At 42.0% G+C, this 11,501-nt stretch overlaps 1 protein-coding gene across 2 annotated transcripts; it reads left to right on the top strand.

Moving 5' to 3' along the window:
- Positions 1-1,583: 1,583 nt before the first annotated feature.
- On the top strand, positions 1,584-8,382 carry mpx (myeloid-specific peroxidase). Of its 2 annotated transcripts, XM_068706068.1 has the most exons (16): positions 1,584-1,617; positions 1,756-1,821; positions 1,949-2,036; positions 2,236-2,411; positions 2,544-2,676; positions 3,163-3,292; positions 3,387-3,593; positions 3,683-4,046; positions 4,946-5,106; positions 5,218-5,476; positions 5,560-5,730; positions 5,830-6,067; positions 6,169-6,377; positions 6,532-6,569; positions 6,780-6,848; positions 7,461-7,551. In XM_068706068.1, exons 2-16 carry the CDS (start codon positions 1,758-1,760, stop codon positions 7,467-7,469), a joined length of 2,316 nt encoding a protein of 771 aa, XP_068562169.1. In that variant the 5' UTR covers positions 1,584-1,617; positions 1,756-1,757; the 3' UTR covers positions 7,470-7,551. The 2 variants fall into 2 exon arrangements, with proteins under 2 accessions (XP_068562169.1, XP_068562168.1); XM_068706067.1 differs by lacking the exon at positions 6,532-6,569 and having other exon boundaries at positions 1,591-1,617; positions 7,461-8,382.
- The last annotated feature ends 3,119 nt before the right edge of the window (positions 8,383-11,501 follow it).

The raw sequence follows: 11,501 nt of genomic DNA on the forward strand, positions 1-11,501 counted from the left end.
AACCTCTTCCTCAACTTTTCTACAATGTCTACTGTAGCAGATATATCCATAAGAGTTAAAAAAAGAAAAGAAAAAAGAAGGCTGTAGCGTGCACATCCAGTCCCGCAGCCGGGTAAAGCAGGAGAGGTCGTCCACAGTGTGAAATCTGCAACGCATGCCTCACAAAGACCTTGTATGTCAAAGCTTTGCATCAATACAATGTTTGTAAGTGTGCAAATTTACCTTTTAAATAATTTCAGCACCTGACTTGGTTGAAATGAAGGCCGAGGATCAGTGGGTTGACGGCTCAGTTTGCAGGTTGTTGAAGATTCAAATCACTCGACTCCTGATTCAAAACATAGTTGGAATAAATAAATCCAAAATCCAACAAGATCCTGTATAGTCTCAGCTGTGTGTTTGTCTACAGCTGAAATGTGTAATTAAATACGTGATGCTGTACGTGATGCTGTTTTTTTCATAGATAATTAGACTTTTTAAGCTCTTCTGGTGTGTTTTGGACTGAAATAGTACATTATGTAATACTCTCAAAACCTGTTATTCATGTTATCAATGACGATCAGTTAGTTATTGTAAGTCAGGCTTCTCATAGCTTCTGCTTTTGTTTTGTTGTCAGTCACAATTTTGCGTGACAACTATGAAAAAGCCTTTGTATCTACAGGAGCCACAGGGCTCCCCGCCCAAACACACACATACACTTTCAGGGTAAGCTTATATTTGACTTTTAATCTATAATTATTTTTCCTCATTGCTCAGCCATGGCGCACCCATTCAATACTTATTTACCTGTGATGCTTTGTGGCTAACAGCTTCATTTGATACTGCTGCACTGGTGGGAATTCCAAACCTCAACCTGATTTGAAGGTTTTTTTTGTTTCATTCAGAGGCTAAAGATAGATAAACTTTTATTTGTAATGTGCATTAGTCAGTAAGAACAAGTTTTCATTCCTTCCCCTTTTCAAATAGTTTCTCAAGTCCATCAGGTTCCGTGTGGTAACACAGAAGGCCAACAGCCACAGCACGGCGACATCAGTAAACAAGTGACACAAAGAAAACTGTTCAAATGCTGCAAATCTATTTACTGTTTGCTATCAATAAAGGAAGAAACAAATGGAGTAAAAAAGTTATTACAGAAAAATGGGCTAAAAAACTATTTCTCCAGTGAGAAAACACTGGGTCCAGTTATGTCAAATAATGTCAAGAAAAAAATACAGTGTGTATGAAAATATCTAAAATGCTCCTTAAACACATCAACATTCAAATAATAATAGTGAACAAGAAACATATTTATTCAAATAGCTTTATACTAAAATTCTTAAAAGCCAACTACAAATGCTGATAATGCCATTTTACTATTATGACTTACTGTTACCACTATCACTACCGCCACTGATACTGGTAATTATAGGTTATTTTTCAAACGTGAAACCCAACAATAACAGATAAGAGTGAAGGATTTCCTTGAGCAGACAGAGGAGGAAGAAGGAACTGCTCTTTACTGACAGGAGCCTCACCTAGACAACCCTATTCAGGCCTCGCCCCTCGAAACAGAATATAAAGACGACGGCAACGCCGCTAACTCCACATCTCCAGCAGCATCTGAAAGCTTCACCGACACAGGTAACGAGATGAGCTTTTTGCTCTGGATGCTTTGATATTTTCGATGTGACATGGTGCTGAAGAAATAATTTCTGTGCATGCCTGTTGACAAGTACAATGAATTCAGCTTTGATACTGACTTTTATTTATTTGTTTTAGACATGCTTTTCTCTGCACTTCTTGTGCTGGGCATCTGCCTGATTCCTGCCCATTCCAAACCTGCAGGTAGGCAACATCCTTTAGTCTGTAAACACGTTTCTGATCTCCACCTAAATTTGTCTGTGTTACACACTGGTCAAGTTATTTTGTCACAGTTGATGAACTATTTGATGAGCGTGTTGTTTCCTTGCAGGAGAATATCTCGGCAGCCCTCTCCTTCAACAGTGTTTTGAGGATGCAAAGAAAATTGTCGATGATGCGTACAAGTACTCCAGAGAAGAGTGAGTTCCTTTTATGTATTATTTTATCACACACAGTAAAATAGTAGATTATCTTTTAAATTAATTCAGCAGAAATCTACACTGAAAAGCTCTATTTCTTTGTCACGCACGCATAATTGCTAGAAAAAAGTACAGGAGCTCCAAAAGAATCCCACAGTTAGTAGTTCATTTTTTGACTGTGTGATTTTTTTTCATCCAGGAGTCTGAGACGAGTCCGCAAGGAGATAGTGCGTCCTCACGATGCTCTTCGTCTCCTGAAGCAGCCTCGTGGTGACACTCGCACAGCTGTGAGATCCGCAGACTACATGGCACAAACCCTCCGTCTGCTGCACGAGAGGGTGAATCATGTGCACAAACGCTCACTCAACGCAACAGGTAAGGCAGGTCAAACAAAGTGCTCAGATTGTTTTTCTGACAACTTGTCCTGGTCCTGGTTGAGGGTCTGATATTGATTGATTTGTACATGTGACATCGACACATCCTTGAAATGCCTTTCATAATTTTCAGATTTGCTCACCACTGAGGACCTGAGAAGACTTGGTGAAATAACTGGATGTTCACCTCGAGTCAGCCTTCCATCATGCCGCACCACGCCAAACATTAACAAGTATCGCACAGCCAACAGCGTCTGCAACAACTTGTAAGAGAAAACATTCAAGTGACATAACATGCTGTTTCAAAAACTCCTTTTTTTAATTCATCTAGCAGTTTATTTTCTGTATTTTGACTTCTGTAACATGATCTTGGACGTAAAAAAGATTTTACACGCAAAACATTTTTCAAATATAATATAAAACCTCAAATTTAAGTCCTTTTCTCAAACAACTTAACTTACCAGGGACATTTTAACATTGCCAAATGTCTTCATTATCAACTTTGGCTCACTATTTTGACTCTAGAATAACAGTTTCCTACATACACGTAGGTAAAAAGCACTTTGTTCCAAGTAGAAATGTGATGAATTAATGAAAACTTGTCGGGATTGAGATTGAGTGTTGCTAACATTCAGAGGAAATGTTTTTGAAATACACCTGAACATCTTGGGCGGTACACCGCAGAAGATGTGCTCACCTCCCTGGGATTTCTCAAGCAGCGTTTTCAAACATGTCCCCTGTTTTACTTTTAGAAATGACCCTCGCCGCGGAGCCTCAAACACCCCCTTCGCCCGCTGGCTACCTGCCGAATATGAAGACGGCGTCTCTCAACCAAAAGGCTGGAACAAAGGCCGAAAAGTCAACAACTTCTTGCTCCCACTGGTACGACCATGAAATATCAGTAACACGCTTTGACTAATACACGTAAATGCTGATTTAAAATGAAAATTTTAAAAATATTCTACTCCACTTTCAGGTGCGACAGGTGTCCAACAACATCCTACGCACAACAGACGCAGGCGTTGTCAACGACACAGAGTACACTCACATGGTGACCTTGTTTGGTCAGTGGAACGACCACGATCTCACCTTCACGCCCTTCTCCCCCAGCATCCGCTCCTTCAGCAACGGACTCAACTGTGATGAGAGCTGTGAGAAATCTGAGCCATGCATCCCCATCGCGGTTCGTGTGAAAACTCAAACCCTAACACAGAGATGTTGTATTCACTAAAAGATTCCCTCCATAAACATTGGTCTTTTTCCTACAAACAGATTCCTTCCGGCGACCCCCGCTTGCCCACTGGCCCAGAGAGCTGCATCCCTGCATTCAGATCCGCCCCTGTTTGCGGGACGGGAAACTCTGCCTACAATTTTGGTGGAGAACCCAACAAGAGAGAGCAGATCAACTCCCTGACAGCCTTCCTGGATCTCGGCCAAGTGTATGGCTCTGATGAGAAGCTTGCCCGGTCTCTTCGCGACCTCAAAAATGATGGCGGCCTGCTGCGCGTGAACACAAAGTTCACAGACAACAGGCGTGAGCTGCTGCCCTTCCAGAAACTCGAGGTGAACATGTGTGCCACTCGCAAAAATGTCACCAACGACAGGAACGCCGAAGAGGTGCCCTGTTTCCTTGCAGGTTAGTCATTTTGCAAGTTCACTATAACGACTAGCTTTATGAATGGTTAAATAAATTAATAATTTATTCTTAAAAGTCAATCAATAATAAGCTCTAAGGGTAGTAATAACAATTTGGTGTTGCTATGTTGTGAAAAACTGATGTATATCCTGCTCTCGCCTCTAACCTGTTGTCTTTCTAAATTTCTAAAAAACCAACTATAACTCCTATTAAGCATCCACAACTGGATGCTGTTTTATAAATGGATAATGAATAACAATATGTGATATAACAAAGTTGTAATAATGTAAAATTCATATTAGAAGTCATAATTGCTGAAAATTACTGTAGATTAATAAAAACTTAAAAATGTCGTTATACAACCACATTTTTGTGTATTACAAACCATTTATTCTACATTTATTGTACTTATAAATACTAAATATAAGTATTGTAAGCATAAGTACTACTACAAGTATTGTAATGATTTATCTTGAGAAAACAATGACCCTTTACTAACATTTATAACTGCAGACTGCATGTTTATCAGAAAACTAGCTGCTAAAACAGAATCATGTTTTTGTCACTTCACGACTTGAGGCCTGCAGTCATACATGTTCGTAGATCATTCAAAAGAGGTTTCACTACAATTATCATCAAATGTGCATTTTAATAATCCAGTGCTGTTTTTTTTCTAAGCAAATTAAAAAGAGAAGGCGAGTTTTATTAGAGGACATTTAGCAACTCAAATGTTCTTAATAATGTGTAATTGCTGATGTATAAAGCATTATGCAATACTGAATTAACCATGAGTTAATCTATTATCTACAACTCATAAACTCCTAATAGAAAGAGGTGCTAAAGACATGAATCAGAAGAGGAAGTGAACACTATTTGATGTGTACATTTCTGTCTGTAAGGTGATGTCCGCGTGGACGAGAACATCGCTCTGACGTCCATTCACACACTGTTTATGCGCGAGCATAACCGCCTGGCCCGTCAACTGAAGAGACTAAACCCACAGTGGGACAGTGAGACACTCTACCAAGAGGCCCGCAAGATCATGGGTGCTTACACACAGGTAAGTAAACCAGAGAGTCAGTCCGAATTCATGATTCTATTTTTATATCTCAACAGCATGTGTCATACACTCCACTGTCTTTTACTCAAAATAGATCTCTGTCTCTCTCAGGTGTTTGTGTTCAGGGACTATCTGCCTCACATTGTGGGTGTCGACGCAATGCGAAGACAGCTCGGCCGTTACCCCGGCTACAATCCTAACGTGGACCCCAGCATCTCCAACGTCTTTGCAACAGCCGCTTACCGCTTCGCCCACTTGGCCATCCAGCCATTTTTAGGCCGCCTGGATCAAAATTACAGGGAGAACCCTCGGCTCCCCAGTGTCCCCTTGTTCAAGGCCTTCTTCACACCCTGGAGGATCGTCTTTGAGGGTGAGTTGTACAAAGAAAAGGGCAGCAACTTATCAATCACGCTTTCTCAAACTGTCACCCTAACTTTTATTTTATCTCTTCAGGTGGCATTGACCCTGTGCTCCGTGGTTTGATCGGCCGTCCCGCTAAACTAAACACTCAGGATCACATGATGGTGGATGCTCTGAGGGAGAGGTTGTTCCAGTTTGTGATGCATCTGGCTTTGGACTTGGGCTCTCTCAACATGGAGAGGGGCCGTGACCACGGCTTGCCTGGTACAACCTTTTACTCTGATTTGTAGCCTTTTGTAATGAGTCTTCTCTTTCTTAATTGTCCTCATCCTCTCCTTGCTGACTTGTTTGTTATTCCTCAAGGCTACAACGCCTATCGCAGGTTCTGTGGCCTGTCTCAGCCCAGGAATCAGGCGGAGCTGGCTCGGGTCTTGAACAACAGCAACCTGGCTCGCAGGCTGCTGCAGCTCTACGGTACGGCCGACAACATCGACATCTGGATGGGAGGCGTGGCAGAGCCGTTCGTCCGTGGCGGCCGTGTTGGGCCTCTGTTCGCCTGCCTCATCGCATCACAGTTCCAGAGGATCCGCCAGGGTGACAGGTCAGTATGTGTGTGGATGCATAAAGTGATGCTCACACAATCTCAAAAAAACATTTCAAACACAGTCTCTGTTGACACTAATCTCTTGTTGGAAATATCAGGCTGTGGTACGAGAACCCGGGCGTCTTCACCCCGGCTCAGAGAAATGCTCTGTCCATGGCCTCCATATCCAGGATCATCTGTGACAACACCGGTATCACGTCTGTCCCCACTGACGCCTTCAGCGTCCTCACTAACAGGAACCGGCTCGTCAGCTGCTCCAGCCTCCGACGCGTGAACCTCTTAGCCTGGAGGGAGAGACCATGTACAGGTAAAACAGCACGGCGCCTAACTTTTTCACCATGGGGGAAGACTTTCATTTGTCACCTACTGTATTCTTCATTCGGTTTTTAACCTGGTGTGTTTATTTCTTCACTATCACTTGTGTGGAAATGGTTCTTTATATGTGGTGTTTGATCTTGCAGGGCCGGGTGCTAGCTGTAATGAAGTCAGTGGAAAAGAGGTCGGTTTAAGTACTAACAAGCGGTAGCCAAATTTTAAGAGCACAATAAAGCCAGAAAAAAAATCATGATCATGACACTTAACTTTTTGACATCTTGGTGAAGGTGTTCTTCACTCCAGTCAGGGTTTACTGATACTAGCACATTTTGAACAAATCTTGAAGCTACATTATGAGGCTGAATAAGTTTAACTTCTATATATTGATATACAGACTGTGAACCAGACAAATCAGACCGACCAGCAGGACCAGCAGGACCCCGAGGGCCTCGAGGACAACGAGGTAATCTATTCAGTTATCGTCTGTTCAGCCTTTTGTCCCTTGTAAACGAAACGTACAACATCATTAAGACACATTTACCCACATATAAAACAAACAAGCTCAGCCTCGGCATCTTCATATCTGGTCAACTTAAATGAAGTATATGAAATATAAATGAACATAAACATACTTCATATATACAGTAAATCTACAGGACATCCATCTTTTATACATTTTTTTAACTTTAACTTACTATGTACAATCAGGTGATTAAGATTTATTATCATGTCCCAGGTCCACTTATCTTTCATTTAAAACAACAACATTGTTTTCATGATGATTTTATGAAAGAGATTTATTTAACTGAACAATGTAACATGTTTTAGAAGAGTATCATATATGTTGTATAAAAACGATATTCAAAATAACTAGTAATTATGTAGAAAAACATTTCCATCTAAAATGTAGTGAAGTAGAAGTATACACTTTACTCAAGTATCTCATGTGTGTGCTTAAGTAAGTTACTTCCCTCCACTGAATAATTCATAATGTAGCACCAGATCAAAAATGAATTTGATGTATTTCAAGTAGATTCAAAGCAAATAAGTGATCTATACGTGTGTTCCTCTGCAGGTCCAATAGGACCCCCAGGCCCTCCTGGACAGCTAATACTCCACTCCAATGCTACGCAGCAGCAATATGCCTTCTCCGTCCTTCTGGGCAAGTACAACCCATCCTCAGAGAAAATCATTCATTTCCGTGAAGTCATCTACAACAAACAGCAGCTTTACAGCATCAAGACAGGCCTCTTTACATGCGTCGTCCCCGGTGTCTATCAGTTCAGCTTCCTCAGCATTTCCTTTGTCAGTGTGGGAGATGTGGACCTGAAGTGCAATGCCAAGCTGGTGCTGCGCGGTTTCAAGGTTTACCAGGGAGGTAACCACTTGTCATCAGGTGACACGGTGCTCAAGCTGGAGGCGGGAGACATAGTGTGGCTGGAGGCCAGCAAGGGGACCACTGGCCTGAGCACCAAAAGCTACTTCTCGGGACACCTGCTCTTCTCAGGGTGACACAAATACTCTCCAGACCGAACCACTAGCCTTCAATGCACCAGTGTTCTGTCTACTTCAGGATCTGATTTTATTTCTGATTTTATCTCCCTGCACTGATCTTTTATTTCCATTAATCATATCAAATATCTATTATTAGTAATTTCCTTTGTTTGGGGCACATGCAGCTGTATGCGTTTTATATTTTTCTGACAAATGAACAAATATTTGATAGTTTTAACAAGCTGCCGAATGAACATGAAATTTGTGTCAGCAAATCTGTTCAACTCTGTTACAGCGTTCAATCTATTGTACCAAAATGTAGTCGGTAGCAAATGTTGATGGTGGGATTTCCCAGTTTTGTTAAGAAAAGTTTGGCACTTATGAAATTTAAGCATGCCTTGAACTGTGTACTGTGCCTCTCTGTGTGGCTTTTTTTTACTTTTAAATGTATCTGTTGTATTTTCAGTTCTATGAATAAACTAAAGAAACTGAGCCGCATTAAATCTGTGTTCGTGTGTTCATATTTCTGAGACTTCACAAATTCTTTCATGGAAATATTTAAAAATATAGGAATTGCATGTTTGTCAAATGAAAAACTTCTGCGGAGATGATGATAAAAAAAAGATCAAGCTGGGATACTTTGTATCCCAGAATATATTCAAACTTAAACAGCTCAGTTTATAATATTATTGACTTCAGTTATCTAAATGGAGCAACAGAGGCCAAAGTGCAATCATCATTTTAATGTGCAGAGTGTCTCCTGTAGATGGAGCCGTCGTTCTTTTTTTAATCAGAGTAAATGTGTGATTCATGTAGCGGCATAACTGCTTTGTTCTGACAACAAGGCCTTGAAAGCACTGCATCTGAAAATATAATATTTCCATCAAATTTGCAGTTCTCCTATTTTCATCTCTTTAGTTAATTCTTTAGTAATCGTCCTCCAGTTAAACACTTCCCGGAGTTAGTCAAGAGACGATTTGTCATAAATATACAAGCGTTCCCTCACTCTATTTCTGTCCCTGCATGAGAAACTGACTTACTTACCTTCATCTTCAAAATGTCACATTTTATTCATAAGATGTGGGGAAAAGACATTAATGCCTTTGTTTATTGTCTACACTATTTATACTATGCGGGTCACTAGAGGCTAGAACCTACCCACCATGAGCTGGATATGAGCAAGGTAGACAAACTAACACACTAACATTTACACCTGCGGTTAGCGTGTTGTAAGTTCTCTAGACCACCTGGCCTGCATGTGTTCACACTGTGAAAGGACACTGGAGGTGAACCTGCAAACTTATTCAACATGTTTCTGTGCAGAGATTTGAACTCATGTCCTCGCTGAGAGGTGACAGTGTTAGTCACTGAGATGATTGATAAAGCTCTTATGTTTGTCTATTAAACATAAAGCTACAGCTAGAAAAACTGGAAACAGCTAGCCTCTCTCCAACCCTCATCTTTAACGCTCACTACTAAACAAAAACCTCACTCGTAAATCGTGAGACGTTATTACAGGGAGCTATGCACCAGACTATTTACACCTGGGCCCAGTCCTGGGCCCCCTTCTCTTCTCGCTCTACACAACATCTCTGGGTTCTGTTATTCGCTCGCATGACTTATCCTACCATTGTTATGCCGATGACACCCAGCTGGTCTTGTCATTTCCCCCGGTGACACCCAAGTGGAGACGCGCATCGCTGCATGTTTGGCTGACATCTCGAAGTGGATGACGACACACCACCTCAAGCTCAACCTAGACAAAACTGAGCTACTGTTCCTCCCGGGGAAGGGTTGCCCGCACCGGGACCTGTCCATCACCATTGATGATACCGTGGTGACGCCAACTCGGACTGCGAAGAACCTGGGTGTGACCCTGGATGACCAACTGTCATTCTCGGCAAACATTTCATCCGTTACACGCTCCTGCAGATTCCTGCTCTACAACATCAGGAGGATTTGTCCCTTCCTGACTGACGAGACGGCGCAGGTTCTCATCCAGGCTCTTGTCATCTCCCGCCTGGACTACTGCAACTCTCTACTCGCCGGAGCCCCGGCGTCGGCCATCAGACCTCTGGAGCTTGTCCAGAAAGCTGCAGCTCGCCTGGTGTTCAATCGCCCCAAGTTCTCCCACACAACTTCCTTTCTCCGTTCTCTACACTGGCTACCTGTAAGAGCTCGCATCCAGTTTAAAACTCTGGTGCTAGCCTACAGGGCAGTGAAAGGAACAGCTCCTTCCTATCTCCAGCCCATGGTCAAGCCTTACACCCCCGCCCGACCACTTCGCTCTGCTGCCTCGGGGCGATTGGTTGCCCCGTCGCTCAGAGGTCCTGGCAGCCGGTCACGGCTGTTTTCTGTCCTGGCCCCACAGTCGTGGAATGAACTTCCCACTGACGTCAGGACAGCGGAGTCGCTGCCCATCTTTCGGCGCAGGCTGAAAACCCACCTCTTCAGGAAGTGCCACCCTGAGCCTTCCACTTAGCACTTATTGTATTCATACTAGCTTGTTGCACTTATTGTATTCGTATTACTCATAGCACTAACTGTTTTTCTTGTTTCTGCACTGTACTTTGGCTCTGAGTTATGCTCTGCTTCATGCTCTTAGATGCTTGTTTGGAAAAGGAAATGTACTTATGACTTCTGGTGACTAGTAGTTCTTTTGATTACCAATGTTGAATGCACTTATTGTAAGTCGCTTTGGATAAAAGCGTCTGCTAAATGACTGTAATGTAATGTAATGTATTTCTTGGCTCTGAGACTTCAATAAATTACTGTTCCTGGCCAACAAATAGTCTTAATAAAGAGATGGAACATGTTAATCTTTTTAAACCTTTTTCCCAAAAAGTCAAACTATTCCTTTAAATAGTGATACATTTTTCCATGTGTTCACAACTTGTTTCCACTGCCGCCAAGTGGCCAAAAAGAAATCTGAATTTGACTGAAAATCAATCATCATGTCACATGGTAACTTCACCCTTTTACAATCAGAAAGTTGTCCCTGCAGTTAGGTTTGTTATTTTTTTGGGAAACAGAGAGCCACATAAATCCCTGCAGATAATGACTCCTACAATATCTCAAATCAAAGTAATAAATCTCTTTATCACTGGAATGTATCCCTGCTTCTCTGTTTGTGGAATGGAAGGACATACATCTGCATGAAGCGTTGCACAATGTAAAGTTTTCTTGGCTGTGTCCTGATAAAGCGCTCCTCCTTCTGGCTGCAGAGTCTACAGTGCATGTGCAGAGTGCCACGTAGTCCACCAGACTGTGTGCGTGTGTGGTGGCTGAGTGTGTGTGTGGTGCAAACCCTAGTTTGGTGCTCCAAAAGTAATGGAAACCCAGTATTTATGAAGGAGGAAAAAATATTTGAATTGTCTGTTTCTGTCGTAGAGATTTGCGTTGCGATGAACCGGAGCTTATTTGTGTAAGCTGAGCTTTTTCAAATGGGTAGATGGTAAGATCTACTACTGGAAAGAAATGTAAGAGTGTAAAGAGATGTCAATTAACAGAAGCAATGGATGTAATGAGGTAGAATTTGTGGGGTTTAAGTAGAGGATTCTGACAGAAGAGAGAGGAAGAAGGCTTGTTCTGGATGTTTTTGAGAGATATGTGTGGTCCTGTT

The sequence above is a fragment of the Cebidichthys violaceus genome, unplaced genomic scaffold (genome assembly GCF_023349555.1).
Source record: "Cebidichthys violaceus isolate CVI_PGR_0920_01 unplaced genomic scaffold, fCebVio1.0.p SCAF_12, whole genome shotgun sequence".
Classification (NCBI taxonomy): Eukaryota; Metazoa; Chordata; class Actinopteri; order Perciformes; family Stichaeidae; genus Cebidichthys; species Cebidichthys violaceus.